A 19,034-nucleotide genomic window follows, 5' to 3' on the forward strand; every position below is an offset into this window, starting at 1 on the left:
TTAGCTCGGGGTTCCATTATCAAAAGATACGTCACTGCATTCCGATTTAGATAGGTGTGTCGTGAAAGAATATTTTAATTACCCAGTTTATCCGAACTGTTTTGCAACTACATTAATTTCGAATTAGCTTTAATTGCTCCCCCATTTACGGAATGAAACTATTTTAATCATGTTAATCGGATGGGTAGGGCATTTTTGTGGGGACGTTTAGGTTTTACTGTACACGCTTTAGCCTCAATCTTTCAATTTTAGATCAATACATGCTGAGTCTCTTTAGAGAAACGGAAGTGACAATGTCATCATTGCCTTTGTGTGACAAAACACGAAGAAATTTGATCTCTCTCTCTCTCTCTTTTCATTTCATTTCCGAAAAGGATTTTTGGAGAAGGGTTGGATTTTCCTCTGGTGCTGTTAATGATTAATGTTTGACATCGAAACACATTTATACGGAGGACGACTATCACTTGGAGAAAGAAAATGCACGCACTGTGCCAACCTGATTGACTTTGTTTGTAAGTAAAATCATGTTCTCTCTCTCTCTCTCTTCCTTAACATAACATGATAATAATAATAATAATCTTTTTAAGTCCATTCCAAATTTTATTAAACCTAAAATGGAAATTCTTTTTTGCCCAATTGATCGTGAGCCCGGCAGCCACTGAGCAGCGCCAGATCGACGTTGCTCTCTCCCTTATAGTTGAACGCCAAACAGGTAGCAGCAAAATATGATATAACCATAATTTTTAAATCGACATTATTTTAGCGGTTGCTTAGTTTTTTGTATTATCTTAATTGATTTTCGTTATTATGCTTGACAACTACACTTCTTATCATTTCTCAATGAATAACCAACTGGCATAGCGTATTTTTTTTTAAAAGGTGCCACTGATAAAAAGAACAATTTATCAAATATTTCTGAAGCGGAGTAACTATACAAGATCTGTCACGAACACAAAAATAAGGTTCTCAATTTTTTTTTTTTTTTTTTTTTTGGGGGTTGGGGGGTTGGGAAGGGGGTGGTTTACAATCTTTATTAAATAGAATGAGTTTTTGTTTCCACATCTCTTGCATTTTCTTTCTCTCTACTTCTCTATGCCTGTTAAGACTGGATATCATATTTCGCCTGCGTGAGGAATCAACATGAAGTCCTCGCTCTTCCTTCCCTGTGTTTATCTAACATTGGTTATGATCATATCAGCTGCAGGTAAGGATTTCTTTGAAAAAACGAAAATGTGAAGGCACAACGATTATGTTAAAGATTTATTGCATAAATGTTAGAACAACAGTATCGCAAAAGCTTTCGAAAAATCAAGTAAAGGCAATCGCGATAGCCTATTCCATCACATGTTGTAATGTGCAAATATTAACATAATTCATATGTGATGGACAAGAGGGTATTAAAATTGCCATCCAATTCAATTCAAATTCAGTTTTATTGTCAGATTAACAGGTAAACTACAAGAAGACATGAAATAAGGTTATAAAAGGTACATTGACACATACTAGGTCATCATTAACAACTAGAAAGGAGAACATGACATCAAACATTGAAACAATTATTATTGTGTTAAATTGAATTGGGTAGACGTTTGTAATATTACTGGTTTAATTAATTTGTTTTCATATTTTTCCCTCCACAGGGATTTTATTGATTTTCATTTGCAACACATTAACAAATAAATATTTTAGGTAATTTACATTAATAACATAAATAACATTGTCTATTCAAGTCACAGGTATTTGTTGAAGGTATAATTTATATTCATTTATATTATGGATACCCTTGAGGTGATTTCTACGAAGTCTAATCATTGCGACCGTGTTAGAAATATAAAGCAATATTTTCATTTTGAAAGCGTTTAGTAAAAAATTTCAAAACAACCAAAAAAACAAAACACATTAGGGGAAAGGAGTTGGTCAATGAGAAATGTGTTCTCTTTGTTTGTAGGTATACCACTTTTAGGCCACAAGGTAGTAAATTCTACGCGCTTTACGCCAATCGGTACTTCTAATCAGTTTCCGGAAAAAGCCTAATCGAAATTATTGATTGACATGTAATTTTCATTAATCACATCCTAACCACCATACTATCACACCTCAAATAATTTCTTATAAATCACATATCTATGAAAAAAAATATATTAAAAAAAAAACAACCTAGAGTAGACGGTTTAAACGAAGTAATAAAATGCTGAAATTCAGGTTTCCACATCTTTTCCTTTATTTGTATTTATCTTCCTTCTGTCTGTTTTTTATCAACAAATTTTTTCCCTAATTTTTCTTCATTCTGTGGTTATCCAGATGGCGAAACAACAATTCTGAATAGCCCAGAAGTTATTTCAACAACGGTTATGGTTACAGTCACAGGTAAAACTATAAAAGTTTCGTTTCAACCAAACATCTTTTCCGACTTCGGGGGTAATAGGTGACAGAAAGTTTACAATTAACATGGTTTCTATGTCATTTCCTTTAAAACGCCGCTTTACTTTTGTTTCCTTTTACAGATGACGAAGCACCTACTCTGAATTGTTCAGATATCAAATCCACGACGGATTTGGGACTAAATTCATCGTCGGACGTTGATATCATGCCATATGCAACTGACAATGTTGATACAGATCCTAATGTGACTTGTTCCCATTCATCTAAACATGACTTCCTGATCGGCATCACAACTGTAACCTGCTCGTCTACAGATAACGCTGAAAACACTGGCAATTGCACTTTCTTAGTTAAAGTCACAGGTAATACTATATAAGTTCCTTTAAAAACTAAATATCCTTTCCAACTTTGGAGAAAAAGGTGACAGAGAATAAACATGTCTTGCTCTTTAAGTTTTCTATGTCATTTCCTTTAAAACGCCACTTTACTTTTGTTTCCTTTTACAGATGACGAAGCACCTACTCTGAATTGTTCAGATATCATTTCCACGACGGATTTTGGACTAAATTCATCGTCGGACGTTGATATCATGCCATATGCAACTGACAATGTTGATACAGATCCTCATGTGACTTGTTCCCATTCATCTAAACATGAATTCCTGATCGGCATCACAACTGTAAACTGCTCGTCTACAGATAACGCTGAAAACACTGGCAATTGCACTTTCTTAGTTACAGTCACAGGTAAAACTATATAAGTTACTTTAAAAATTAAATATCCTTTCCAACTTTGGTAAAAAAAAAAGGTTACAGAGAATAAACATGTGTTGCTCTTCAAGTTTTCTACATCATTTCCTTTAAAACGCCTCTTTACATTTGTTTCCTTTTACAGATGACGAAGCACCAACTCTAGATTGTTCAGATATCACTTCCACGACGGATTTTGGACTAAATTCATCGTCGGACGTTGATATCATGGCATATGCAACTGACAATGTTGATACAGATCCTAATGTGACCTGTTCCTATTCATCTGACCATGAATTCCTGATCGGCATCACAACTGTAACCTGCTCGTCTACAGATAACGCTGAAAACACTGGCAATTGCACTTTCTTAGTTACAGTTACAGGTAATACTATATAAGTTCCTTTAAAAACTAAATATCCTTTCCAACTTTGGTAAAAAAAAAAAGGTTACAGAGAATAAACATGTGTTGCTCTTCAAGTTTTCTACATCATTTCCTTTAAAACGCCTCTTTACATTTGTTTCCTTTTACAGATGACGAAGCACCAACTCTGGATTGTTCAGATATCACTTCCACGACGGATTTGGGACTAAATTCATCGTCGGACGTTGATATCATGCCATATGCAACTGACAATGTTGATACAGATCCTAATGTGACCTGTTCCCATTCATCTGACCATGAATTCCTGATCGGCATCACAACTGTAACCTGCTCGTCTACAGATAACGCTGAAAACACTGGCAATTGCACTTTCTTAGTTACAGTTACAGGTAATACTATATAAGTTCCTTTAAAAACTAAATATCCTTTCCAACTTTGGTGAAAGAGGTGCAAGAGAATAAACATGTGTTGCTCTTTAAGTTTTCTACGTCATTTCCTTTAAAACGCCACTTTACTTTTGTTTCCTTTAACAGATGACGAAGCACCTACTCTGAATTGTTCAGATATCACTTCCACGACGGATTTTGGACTAAATTCATCGTCGGACGTTAATATCATGCCATATGCAACTGACAATGTTGATACAGATCCTGATGTAACCTGTTCCCATTTATCTGACCATGAATTCCTGATCGGCATCACAACTGTAACCTGCTCGTCTACAGATAACGCTGAAAACACTGGCAATTGCACTTTCTTAGTTACAGTTACAGGTAATACTATATAAGTTCCTTTAAAAACTAAATATCCTTTCCAACTTTGGTGAAAGAGGTGACAGAGAATAAACATGTGTTGCTCTTTAAGTTTTCTACGTCATTTCCTTTAAAACGCCGCTTTACTTTTGTTTCCTTTTACAGATGACGAAGCACCAACTCTAGATTGTTCAGATATCACTTCCACGACGGATTTGGGACTAAATTCATCGTCGGACGTTGATATCATGCCATATGCAACTGACAATGTTGATTCAGATCCTAATGTGACCTGTTCCCATTCATCTGACCATGAATTCCTGATCGGCATCACAACTGTAACCTGCTCGTCTACAGATAACGCTGAAAACACTGGCAATTGCACTTTCTTAGTTACAGTTACAGGTAATTCTATATAAGTTCCTTTAAAAACTAAATATCCTTTCCAACTTTGGTGAAAGAGGTGACAGAGAATAAACATGTGTTGCTCTTTAAGTTTTCTACGTCATTTCCTTTAAAACGCCACTTTACTTTTGTTTCCTTTAACAGATGACGAAGCACCTACTCTGAATTGTTCAGATATCATTTCCACGACGGATTTTGGACTAAATTCATCGTCGGACGTTGATATCATGCCATATGCAACTGACAATGTTGATACAGATCCTGATGTGACCTGTTCCCATTTATCTGACCATGAATTCCTGATCGGCATCACAACTGTAACCTGCTCGTCTACAGATAACGCTGAAAACACTGGCAATTGCACTTTCTTAGTTACAGTTACAGGTAATACTATATAAGTTCCTTTAAAAACTAAATATCCTTTCCAACTTTGGTGAAAGAGGTGACAGAGAATAAACATGTGTTACTCTTTAAGTTTTCTACGTCATTTCCTTTAAAACGCCGCTTTACTTTTGTTTCCTTTTACAGATGACGAAGCACCTACTCTAAATTGTTCAGATATCACTTCCACGACGGATTTGGGACTAAATTCATCGTCGGACGTTGATATCATGCCATATGCAACTGACAATGTTGATACAGATCCTAATGTGACCTGTTCCTATTCATCTGACCATGAATTCCTGATCGGCATCACAACTGTAACCTGCTCGTCTACAGATAACGCTGAAAACACTGGCAATTGCACTTTCTTAGTTACAGTTACAGGTAATACTATATAAGTTCCTTTAAAAACTAAATATCCTTTCCAACTTTGGTAAAAGAGGTGACAGAGAATAAACATGCGTTGCTCTTTAAGTTTTCTACGTCATTTCCTTTAAAACGCCGCTTTACTTTTGTTTACTTTTACAGATGACGAAGCACCTACTCTAAATTGTTCAGATATCACTTCCACGACGGATTTTGGACTAAATTCATCGTCGGACGTTGATATCATGCCATATGCGACTGACAATGTTGATACAGATCCTAATTCGACCTGTTCCTATTCATCTGACCATGAATTCCTGATCGGCATCACAACTGTAACCTGCTCGTCTACAGATAACGCTGAAAACACTGGCAATTGCACTTTCTTAGTTACAGTTACAGGTAATACTATATAAGTTCCTTTAAAAACTAAATATCCTTTCCAACTTTGGTGAAAGAGGTGACAGAGAATAAACATGTGTTGCTCTTCAAGTTTTCTACGTCATTTCCTTTAAAACGCCGCTTTACTTTTGTTTCCTTTTACAGATGACGAAGCACCTACTCTAAATTGTTCAGATATCACTTCCACGACGGATTTGGGACTAAATTCATCGTCGGACGTTGATATCATGCCATATGCAACTGACAATGTTGATACAGATCCCAATGTGACTTGTTCCTATTCATCTAAACATGACTTCCTGATCGGCATCACAACTGTAAACTGCTCGTCTACAGATAACGCTGAAAACACTGGCAATTGCACTTTCTTAGTTACAGTCACAGGTAAAACTATATAAGTTCTTTAAAAACTAAATATCCTTTCCAACTTTGGAGAAAAAGGTGACAGAGAATAAACATGTGTTGCTCTTCAAGTTTGCTACATCATTTCCTTTAAAACCCCGCTTTACTTTTGTTTCCTTTTACAGATGACGAAGCACCTACTCTGAATTGTTCAGATATCACTTTCACGACGGATTTTGGACTAAATTCATCGTCGGACGTTGATATCATGCCATATGCAACTGACAATGCTGATGCAGATCCCAATGTTACTTGTTCCCATTCATCTAAACATGAATTCCTGATCGGCATCACAACTGTAACCTGCTCGTCTACAGATAACGCTGAAAACACTGGCAATTGCACTTTCTTAGTTACAGTCACAGGTAATACTATATAAGTTTCTTTAAAAACTAAATATCCTTTCCAACTTTGGTAAAAAAAGGTGACAGAGAATAAACATGTGTTGCTCTTCAAGTTTGCTACATCATTTCCTTTAAAACGCCGCTTTACTTTTGTTTCCTTTTACAGATGACGAAGCACCTACTCTGAATTGTTCAGATATCACTTCCATGACGGATTTTGGACTAAATTCATCGTCGGACGTTGATATCATGCCATATGCAATTGACAATGTTGATACAGATCCCAATGTGACTTGTTCCCATTCATCTAAACATGACTTCCTGATCGGCATCACAACTGTAAACTGCTCGTCTACAGATAACGCTGAAAACACTGGCAATTGCACTTTCTTAGTTACAGTCACAGGTAAAACTATATAAGTTCTTTAAAAACTAAATATCCTTTCCAACTTTGGTGAAAGAGGTGACAGAGAATAAACATGTGTTGCTCTTCAAGTTTTCTACGTCATTTCCTTTAAAACGCCACTTTACTTTTGTTTCCTTTAACAGATGACGAAGCACCTACTCTGAATTGTTCAGATATCACTTCCACGACGGATTTTGGACTAAATTCATCGTCGGACGTTGATATCATGCCATATGCAACTGACAATGTTGATACAGATCCTGATGTGACCTGTTCCCATTTATCTGACCATGAATTCCTGATCGGCATCACAACTGTAACCTGCTCGTCTACAGATAACGCTGAAAACACTGGCAATTGCACTTTCTTATTTACAGTCACAGGTAAAACTATATAAGTTCCTTTAAAAACTAAATATCCTTTCCAACTTTGGTAAAAAAAAAAAGGTTACAGAGAATAAACATGTGTTGCTCTTCAAGTTTTCTACATCATTTCCTTTAAAACGCCTCTTTACATTTGTTTCCTTTTACAGATGACGAAGCACCAACTCTACATTGTTCAGATATCACTTCCACGACGGATTTTGGACTAAATTCATCGTCGGACGTTGATATCATGCCATATGCAACTGACAATGTTGATACAGATCCCAATGTGACTTGTTCCCATTCATCTAAACATGACTTCCTGATCGGCATCACAACTGTAAACTGCTCGTCTACAGATAACGCTGAAAACACTGGCAATTGCACTTTCTTAGTTACAGTCACAGGTAAAACTATATAAGTTCTTTAAAAACTAAATATCCTTTCCAACTTTGGAGAAAAAGGTGACAGAGAATAAACATGTGTTGCTCTTCAAGTTTGCTACATCATTTCCTTTAAAACCCCGCTTTACTTTTGTTTCCTTTTACAGATGACGAAGCACCTACTCTGAATTGTTCAGATATCACTTTCACGACGGATTTTGGACTAAATTCATCGTCGGACGTTGATATCATGCCATATGCAACTGACAATGCTGATGCAGATCCCAATGTTACTTGTTCCCATTCATCTAAACATGAATTCCTGATCGGCATCACAACTGTAACCTGCTCGTCTACAGATAACGCTGAAAACACTGGCAATTGCACTTTCTTAGTTACAGTCACAGGTAATACTATATAAGTTTCTTTAAAAACTAAATATCCTTTCCAACTTTGGTAAAAAAAGGTGACAGAGAATAAACATGTGTTGCTCTTCAAGTTTGCTACATCATTTCCTTTAAAACGCCGCTTTACTTTTGTTTCCTTTTACAGATGACGAAGCACCTACTCTGAATTGTTCAGATATCACTTCCATGACGGATTTTGGACTAAATTCATCGTCGGACGTTGATATCATGCCATATGCAATTGACAATGTTGATACAGATCCCAATGTGACTTGTTCCCATTCATCTAAACATGACTTCCTGATCGGCATCACAACTGTAAACTGCTCGTCTACAGATAACGCTGAAAACACTGGCAATTGCACTTTCTTAGTTACAGTCACAGGTAAAACTATATAAGTTCTTTAAAAACTAAATATCCTTTCCAACTTTGGTGAAAGAGGTGACAGAGAATAAACATGTGTTGCTCTTCAAGTTTTCTACGTCATTTCCTTTAAAACGCCACTTTACTTTTGTTTCCTTTAACAGATGACGAAGCACCTACTCTGAATTGTTCAGATATCACTTCCACGACGGATTTTGGACTAAATTCATCGTCGGACGTTGATATCATGCCATATGCAACTGACAATGTTGATACAGATCCTGATGTGACCTGTTCCCATTTATCTGACCATGAATTCCTGATCGGCATCACAACTGTAACCTGCTCGTCTACAGATAACGCTGAAAACACTGGCAATTGCACTTTCTTAGTTACAGTCACAGGTAAAACTATATAAGTTCCTTTAAAAACTAAATATCCTTTCCAACTTTGGTAAAAAAAAAAAGGTTACAGAGAATAAACATGTGTTGCTCTTCAAGTTTTCTACATCATTTCCTTTAAAACGCCTCTTTACATTTGTTTCCTTTTACAGATGACGAAGCACCAACTCTAGATTGTTCAGATATCACTTCCACGACGGATTTTGGACTAAATTCATCGTCGGACGTTGATATCATGCCATATGCAACTGACAATGTTGATACAGATCCCAATGTGACTTGTTCCCATTCATCTAAACATGACTTCCTGATCGGCATCACAACTGTAAACTGCTCGTCTACAGATAACGCTGAAAACACTGGCAATTGCACTTTCTTAGTTACAGTCACAGGTAAAACTATATAAGTTCCTTTAAAAACTAAATATCCTTTCCAACTTTGGTAAAAAAAAAAAAGGTTACAGAGAATAAACATGTGTTGCTCTTCAAGTTTTCTACATCATTTCCTTTAAAACGCCTCTTTACATTTGTTTCCTTTTACAGATGACGAAGCACCAACTCTAGATTGTTCAGATATCACTTCCACGACGGATTTTGGACTAAATTCATCGTCGGACGTTGATATCATGCCATATGCGACTGACAATGTTGATACAGATCCCAATGTGACTTGTTCCCATTCATCTAAACATGACTTCCTGATCGGCATCACAACTGTAAACTGCTCGTCTACAGATAACGCTGAAAACACTGGCAATTGCACTTTCTTAGTTACAGTCACAGGTAAAACTATATAAGTTCTTTAAAAACTAAATATCCTTTCCAACTTTGGTGAAAGAGGTGACAGAGAATAAACATGTGTTGCTCTTCAAGTTTTCTACGTCATTTCCTTTAAAACGCCACTTTACTTTTGTTTCCTTTAACAGATGACGAAGCACCTACTCTGAATTGTTCAGATATCACTTCCACGACGGATTTGGGACTAAATTCATCGTCGGACGTTGATATCATGCCATATGCAACTGACAATGTTGATACAGATCCTGATGTGACCTGTTCCCATTTATCTGACCATGAATTCCTGATCGGCATCACAACTGTAACCTGCTCGTCTACAGATAACGCTGAAAACACTGGCAATTGCACTTTCTTAGTTACAGTTACAGGTAATACTATATAAGTTCCTTTAAAAACTAAATATCCTTTCCAACTTTGGTGAAAGAGGTGACAGAGAATAAACATGTGTTGCTCTTTAAGTTTTCTACGTCATTTCCTTTAAAACGCCGCTTTACTTTTGTTTCCTTTTACAGATGACGAAGCACCTACTCTAAATTGTTCAGATATCACTTCCACGACGGATTTGGGACTAAATTCATCGTCGGACGTTGATATCATGCCATATGCAACTGACAATGTTGATACAGATCCTAATGTGACCTGTTCCTATTCATCTGACCATGAATTCCTGATCGGCATCACAACTGTAACCTGCTCGTCTACAGATAACGCTGAAAACACTGGCAATTGCACTTTCTTAGTTACAGTCACAGGTAAAACTATATAAGTTCTTTAAAAACTAAATATCCTTTCCAACTTTGGTGAAAGAGGTGACAGAGAATAAACATGTGTTGCTCTTCAAGTTTTCTACGTCATTTCCTTTAAAACGCCACTTTACTTTTGTTTCCTTTAACAGATGACGAAGCACCTACTCTGAATTGTTCAGATATCACTTCCACGACGGATTTTGGACTAAATTCATCGTCGGACGTTGATATCATGCCATATGCAACTGACAATGTTGATACAGATCCTGATGTGACCTGTTCCCATTTATCTGACCATGAATTCCTGATCGGCATCACAACTGTAACCTGCTCGTCTACAGATAACGCTGAAAACACTGGCAATTGCACTTTCTTAGTTACAGTCACAGGTAAAACTATATAAGTTCCTTTAAAAACTAAATATCCTTTCCAACTTTGGTAAAAAAAAAAAGGTTACAGAGAATAAACATGTGTTGCTCTTCAAGTTTTCTACATCATTTCCTTTAAAACGCCTCTTTACATTTGTTTCCTTTTACAGATGACGAAGCACCAACTCTAGATTGTTCAGATATCACTTCCACGACGGATTTTGGACTAAATTCATCGTCGGACGTTGATATCATGCCATATGCAACTGACAATGTTGATACAGATCCCAATGTGACTTGTTCCCATTCATCTAAACATGACTTACTGATCGGCATCACAACTGTAAACTGCTCGTCTACAGATAACGCTGAAAACACTGGCAATTGCACTTTCTTAGTTACAGTCACAGGTAAAACTATATAAGTTCCTTTAAAAACTAAATATCCTTTCCAACTTTGGTAAAAAAAAAAAGGTTACAGAGAATAAACATGTGTTGCTCTTCAAGTTTTCTACATCATTTCCTTTAAAACGCCTCTTTACATTTGTTTCCTTTTACAGATGACGAAGCACCAACTCTAGATTGTTCAGATATCACTTCCACGACGGATTTTGGACTAAATTCATCGTCGGACGTTGATATCATGCCATATGCGACTGACAATGTTGATACAGATCCCAATGTGACTTGTTCCCATTCATCTAAACATGACTTCCTGATCGGCATCACAACTGTAAACTGCTCGTCTACAGATAACGCTGAAAACACTGGCAATTGCACTTTCTTAGTTACAGTCACAGGTAAAACTATATAAGTTCTTTAAAAACTAAATATCCTTTCCAACTTTGGTGAAAGAGGTGACAGAGAATAAACATGTGTTGCTCTTCAAGTTTTCTACGTCATTTCCTTTAAAACGCCACTTTACTTTTGTTTCCTTTAACAGATGACGAAGCACCTACTCTGAATTGTTCAGATATCACTTCCACGACGGATTTGGGACTAAATTCATCGTCGGACGTTGATATCATGCCATATGCAACTGACAATGTTGATACAGATCCTGATGTGACCTGTTCCCATTTATCTGACCATGAATTCCTGATCGGCATCACAACTGTAACCTGCTCGTCTACAGATAACGCTGAAAACACTGGCAATTGCACTTTCTTAGTTACAGTTACAGGTAATACTATATAAGTTCCTTTAAAAACTAAATATCCTTTCCAACTTTGGTGAAAGAGGTGACAGAGAATAAACATGTGTTGCTCTTTAAGTTTTCTACGTCATTTCCTTTAAAACGCCGCTTTACTTTTGTTTCCTTTTACAGATGACGAAGCACCTACTCTAAATTGTTCAGATATCACTTCCACGACGGATTTGGGACTAAATTCATCGTCGGACGTTGATATCATGCCATATGCAACTGACAATGTTGATACAGATCCTAATGTGACCTGTTCCTATTCATCTGACCATGAATTCCTGATCGGCATCACAACTGTAACCTGCTCGTCTACAGATAACGCTGAAAACACTGGCAATTGCACTTTCTTAGTTACAGTTACAGGTAATACTATATAAGTTCCTTTAAAAACTAAATATCCTTTCCAACTTTGGTGAAAGAGGTGACAGAGAATAAACATGCGTTGCTCTTTAAGTTTTCTACGTCATTTCCTTTAAAACGCCGTTTACTTTTGTTTCCTTTTACAGATGACGAAGCACCTACTCTAAATTGTTCAGATATCACTTCCACGACGGATTTGGGACTAAATTCATCGTCGGACATTGATATCATGCCATATGCAACTGACAATGTTGATACAGATCCCAATGTGACTTGTTCCCATTCATCTAAACATGACTTCCTGATCGGCATCACAACTGTAAACTGCTCGTCTACAGATAACGCTGAAAACACTGGCAATTGCACTTTCTTAGTTACAGTCACAGGTAAAACTATATAAGTTCTTTAAAAACTAAATATCCTTTCCAACTTTGGTAAAAAGGTGACAGAGAATAAACATGTGTTGCTCTTCAAGTTTGCTACATCATTTCCTTAAAAACGCCGCTTTACTTTTGTTTCCTTTTACAGATGACGAAGCACCTACTCTAAATTGTTCAGATATCACTTCCACGACGGATTTTGGACTAAATTCATCGTCGGACGTTGATATCATGCCATATGCAACTGACAATGTTGATACAGATCCTAATGTGACCTGTTCCTATTCATCTGACCATGAATTCCTGATCGGCATCACAACTGTAACCTGCTCGTCTACAGATAACGCTGAAAACACTGGCAATTGCACTTTCTTAGTTACAGTTACAGGTAATACTATATAAGTTCCTTTAAAAACTAAATATCCTTTCCAACTTTGGTGAAAGAGGTGACAGAGAATAAACATGTGTTGCTCTTTAAGTTTTCTACGTCATTTCCTTTAAAACGCCGCTTTACTTTTGTTTCCTTTTACAGATGACGAAGCACCTACTCTAAATTGTTCAGATATCACTTCCACGACGGATTTTGGACTAAATTCATCGTCGGACGTTGATATCATGCCATATGCGACTGACAATGTTGATACAGATCCCAATGTGACTTGTTCCCATTCATCTAAACATGACTTCCTGATCGGCATCACAACTGTAAACTGCTCGTCTACAGATAACGCTGAAAACACTGGCAATTGCACTTTCTTAGTTACAGTCACAGGTAAAACTATATAAGTTCTTTAAAAACTAAATATCCTTTCCAACTTTGGTGAAAGAGGTGACAGAGAATAAACATGTGTTGCTCTTCAAGTTTTCTACGTCATTTCCTTTAAAACGCCACTTTACTTTTGTTTCCTTTAACAGATGACGAAGCACCTACTCTGAATTGTTCAGATATCACTTCCACGACGGATTTGGGACTAAATTCATCGTCGGACGTTGATATCATGCCATATGCAACTGACAATGTTGATACAGATCCTGATGTGACCTGTTCCCATTTATCTGACCATGAATTCCTGATCGGCATCACAACTGTAACCTGCTCGTCTACAGATAACGCTGAAAACACTGGCAATTGCACTTTCTTAGTTACAGTTACAGGTAATACTATATAAGTTCCTTTAAAAACTAAATATCCTTTCCAACTTTGGTGAAAGAGGTGACAGAGAATAAACATGTGTTGCTCTTTAAGTTTTCTACGTCATTTCCTTTAAAACGCCGCTTTACTTTTGTTTCCTTTTACAGATGACGAAGCACCTACTCTAAATTGTTCAGATATCACTTCCACGACGGATTTGGGACTAAATTCATCGTCGGACGTTGATATCATGCCATATGCAACTGACAATGTTGATACAGATCCTAATGTGACCTGTTCCTATTCATCTGACCATGAATTCCTGATCGGCATCACAACTGTAACCTGCTCGTCTACAGATAACGCTGAAAACACTGGCAATTGCACTTTCTTAGTTACAGTTACAGGTAATACTATATAAGTTCCTTTAAAAACTAAATATCCTTTCCAACTTTGGTGAAAGAGGTGACAGAGAATAAACATGCGTTGCTCTTTAAGTTTTCTACGTCATTTCCTTTAAAACGCCGCTTTACTTTTGTTTCCTTTTACAGATGACGAAGCACCTACTCTAAATTGTTCAGATATCACTTCCACGACGGATTTGGGACTAAATTCATCGTCGGACATTGATATCATGCCATATGCAACTGACAATGTTGATACAGATCCCAATGTGACTTGTTCCCATTCATCTAAACATGACTTCCTGATCGGCATCACAACTGTAAACTGCTCGTCTACAGATAACGCTGAAAACACTGGCAATTGCACTTTCTTAGTTACAGTCACAGGTAAAACTATATAAGTTCTTTAAAAACTAAATATCCTTTCCAACTTTGGTAAAAAGGTGACAGAGAATAAACATGTGTTGCTCTTCAAGTTTGCTACATCATTTCCTTAAAAACGCCGCTTTACTTTTGTTTCCTTTTACAGATGACGAAGCACCTACTCTAAATTGTTCAGATATCACTTCCACGACGGATTTTGGACTAAATTCATCGTCGGACGTTGATATCATGCCATATGCAACTGACAATGTTGATACAGATCCTAATGTGACCTGTTCCTATTCATCTGACCATGAATTCCTGATCGGCATCACAACTGTAACCTGCTCGTCTACAGATAACGCTGAAAACACTGGCAATTGCACTTTCTTAGTTACAGTTACAGGTAATACTATATAAGTTCCTTTAAAAACTAAATATCCTTTCCAACTTTGGTGAAAGAGGTGACAGAGAATAAACATGTGTTGCTCTTTAAGTTTTCTACGTCATTTCCTTTAAAACGCCGCTTTACTTTTGTTTCCTTTTACAGATGACGAAGCACCTACTCTAAATTGTTCAGATATCACTTCCACGACGGATTTGGGACTAAATTCATCGTCGGACGTTGATATCATGCCATATGCAACTGACAATGTTGATACAGATCCTAATGTGACCTGTTCCTATTCATCTGACCATGAATTCCTGATCGGCATCACAACTGTAACCTGCTCGTCTACAGATAACGCTGAAAACACTGGCAATTGCACTTTCTTAGTTACAGTTACAGGTAATACTATATAAGTTCCTTTAAAAACTAAATATCCTTTCCAACTTTGGTGAAAGAGGTGACAGAGAATAAACATGTGTTGCTCTTCAAGTTTTCTACGTCATTTCCTTTAAAACGCCGCTTTACTTTTGTTTCCTTTTACAGATGACGAAGCACCTACTCTAAATTGTTCAGATATCACTTCCACGACGGATTTGGGACTAAATTCATCGTCGGACGTTGATATCATGCCATATGCAACTGACAATGTTGATACAGATCCCAATGTGACTTGTTCCTATTCATCTAAAGATGACTTCCTGATCGGCATCACAACTGTAAACTGCTCGTCTACAGATAACGCTGAAAACACTGGCAATTGCACTTTCTTAGTTACAGTCACAGGTAAAACTATATAAGTTCTTTAAAAACTAAATATCCTTTCCAACTTTGGAGAAAAAGGTGACAGAGAATAAACATGTGTTGCTCTTCAAGTTTGCTACATCATTTCCTTTAAAACCCCGCTTTACTTTTGTTTCCTTTTACAGATGACGAAGCACCTACTCTAAATTGTTCAGATATCACTTCCACGACGGATTTTGGACTAAATTCATCGTCGGACGTTGATATCATGCCATATGCAACTGACAATGCTGATGCAGATCCCAATGTTACTTGTTCCCATTCATCTAAACATGAATTCCTGATCGGCATCACAACTGTAACCTGCTCGTCTACAGATAACGCTGAAAACACTGGCAATTGCACTTTCTTAGTTACAGTCACAGGTAATACTATATAAGTTTCTTTAAAAACTAAATATCCTTTCCAACTTTGGTAAAAAAAGGTGACAGAGAATAAACATGTGTTGCTCTTCAAGTTTGCTACATCATTTCCTTTAAAACGCCGCTTTACTTTTGTTTCCTTTTACAGATGACGAAGCACCTACTCTGAATTGTTCAGATATCACTTCCATGACGGATTTTGGACTAAATTCATCGTCGGACGTTGATATCATGCCATATGCAATTGACAATGTTGATACAGATCCCAATGTGACTTGTTCCCATTCATCTAAACATGACTTCCTGATCGGCATCACAACTGTAAACTGCTCGTCTACAGATAACGCTGAAAACACTGGCAATTGCACTTTCTTAGTTACAGTCACAGGTAAAACTATATAAGTTCTTTAAAAACTAAATATCCTTTCCAACTTTGGTGAAAGAGGTGACAGAGAATAAACATGTGTTGCTCTTCAAGTTTTCTACGTCATTTCCTTTAAAACGCCACTTTACTTTTGTTTCCTTTAACAGATGACGAAGCACCTACTCTGAATTGTTCAGATATCACTTCCACGACGGATTTGGGACTAAATTCATCGTCGGACGTTGATATCATGCCATATGCAACTGACAATGTTGATACAGATCCTGATGTGACCTGTTCCCATTTATCTGACCATGAATTCCTGATCGGCATCACAACTGTAACCTGCTCGTCTACAGATAACGCTGAAAACACTGGCAATTGCACTTTCTTAGTTACAGTCACAGGTAAAACTATATAAGTTCCTTTAAAAACTAAATATCCTTTCCAACTTTGGTTAAAAAAAAAAAGGTTACAGAGAATAAACATGTGTTGCTCTTCAAGTTTTCTACATCATTTCCTTTAAAACGCCTCTTTACATTTGTTTCCTTTTACAGATGACGAAGCACCAACTCTAGATTGTTCAGATATCACTTCCACGACGGATTTTGGACTAAATTCATCGTCGGACGTTGATATCATGCCATATGCAACTGACAATGTTGATACAGATCCCAATGTGACTTGTTCCCATTCATCTAAACATGACTTCCTGATCGGCATCACAACTGTAAACTGCTCGTCTACAGATAACGCTGAAAACACTGGCAATTGCACTTTCTTAGTTACAGTCACAGGTAAAACTATATAAGTTCCTTTAAAAACTAAATATCCTTTCCAACTTTGGTAAAAAAAAAAAGGTTACAGAGAATAAACATGTGTTGCTCTTCAAGTTTTCTACATCATTTCCTTTAAAACGCCTCTTTACATTTGTTTCCTTTTACAGATGACGAAGCACCAACTCTAGATTGTTCAGATATCACTTCCACGACGGATTTTGGACTAAATTTATCGTCGGACGTTGATATCATGGCATATGCAACTGACAATGTTGATACAGATCCTAATGTGACCTGTTCCCATTCATCTGACCATGAATTCCTGATCGGCATCACAACTGTAACCTGCTCGTCTACAGATAACGCTGAAAACACTGGCAATTGCACTTTCTTAGTTACAGTTACAGGTAATACTATATAAGTTCCTTTAAAAACTAAATATCCTTTCCAACTTTGGTGAAAGAGGTGACAGAGAATAAACATGTGTTGCTCTTTAAGTTTTCTACGTCATTTCCTTTAAAACGCCACTTTACTTTTGTTTCCTTTAACAGATGACGAAGCACCTACTCTGAATTGTTCAGATATCACTTCCACGACGGATTTTGGACTAAATTCATCGTCGGACGTTGATATCATGCCATATGCAACTGACAATGCTGATGCAGATCCCAATGTTATTTGTTCCCATTCTTCTAAACATGAATTCCTGATCGGCATCACAACTGTAACCTGCTCGTCTACAGATAACGCTGAAAACACTGGCAATTGCACTTTCTTAGTTACAGTCACAGGTAATACTATATAAGTTTCTTTACTTGTTACTTGTTACTTGTTACTTGTAGAGATAATCCCGATGGCAGCTATCATACAGCTAAACTGGGATGTCCGTGCAACGTGCTGGCATAGTGACAGTGCATGAAGTAATTCAAAACAGTGAATGATGTCTATTATTTACAATAAAACGGTGGACGTGCAAGTAAAAACCAAGACGTGGAGTCTACAGTAGCTTGGACCCAACAGGAGGAGGCAACGCTCTGATGATGGGTAGAGCAGTCTCCTGGAAGATGGTCACTGTTGGAGATATTACCGCAGCAGCTGATAGGTGGTTCCACGTCCAGATGGTGCGAGGATAGAAGGAGTACTTGAAGCTATCAATGGAAGCTGGCGGTACTGCATACTTCAGAGGGTGATCATTTCTGCCCAGATATGTAGCTGGGATAATGTGAGTGGGAAGAGGCATGTTGAGTTGATGATGTTGCATCTTGTAAAACAAAGTGGACTGTGCAAGAAGCCTGCGATTGTGAAGGGTATCCCATCCCAGTTTGTTGACAAGTGCTGTGACTGATGTTACTCTCCGGTAGTCTTGGTATACAAAACGGGCGGCAGCTCGCTGTACTTTCTCAAGACTTTGTATTGATGTCAGAGTCCGAGGGTTCCAAGCTTCACTGCCATACTCAAGTTGGGGACGAACAAGCATTGTGTAGGCTTTGTATTTGATGTTCTTGGTGCACGGTGATAGAGTTCTGCGTAGGAGGCCAAGGGTTCTATTGGCTTTCTGGGTGGTGAGTTTACATTGGGTGTTCCATTTAAGGTCATGGGTAATCGTGACACCAAGATACTTGTATTGTTTTACTCGAGGAATTGACTCATTTAGTAGGGTGTAGTCCACTGTGATGGGGTGCTTCTT

General features: G+C 37.4%; 1 protein-coding gene across 1 annotated transcript; it reads left to right on the top strand.

Annotated features, from left to right (window-relative positions):
• The first annotated feature begins 1,140 nt into the window (after positions 1-1,140).
• Positions 1,141-17,919, top strand: LOC115928569. The gene is made up of 23 exons (XM_030995903.1): positions 1,141-1,204; positions 2,505-2,744; positions 3,277-3,516; positions 3,666-3,905; positions 4,434-4,673; positions 5,202-5,441; positions 6,353-6,592; positions 7,121-7,360; positions 7,893-8,132; positions 8,661-8,900; positions 9,440-9,679; positions 10,207-10,446; positions 10,590-10,829; positions 11,368-11,607; positions 12,135-12,374; positions 12,900-13,139; positions 13,667-13,906; positions 14,435-14,674; positions 15,201-15,440; positions 15,968-16,207; positions 16,736-16,975; positions 17,515-17,687; positions 17,899-17,919. Exons 1-23 carry the CDS (start codon positions 1,141-1,143, stop codon positions 17,917-17,919), a joined length of 5,058 nt encoding a protein of 1,685 aa, XP_030851763.1.
• Positions 17,920-19,034: the final 1,115 nt, after the last annotated feature.

Source organism: Strongylocentrotus purpuratus, unplaced genomic scaffold (genome assembly GCF_000002235.5).
Source record: "Strongylocentrotus purpuratus isolate Spur 01 unplaced genomic scaffold, Spur_5.0 spur5_scaffold_3, whole genome shotgun sequence".
Lineage (NCBI taxonomy): Eukaryota > Metazoa > Echinodermata > Echinoidea > Camarodonta > Strongylocentrotidae > Strongylocentrotus > Strongylocentrotus purpuratus.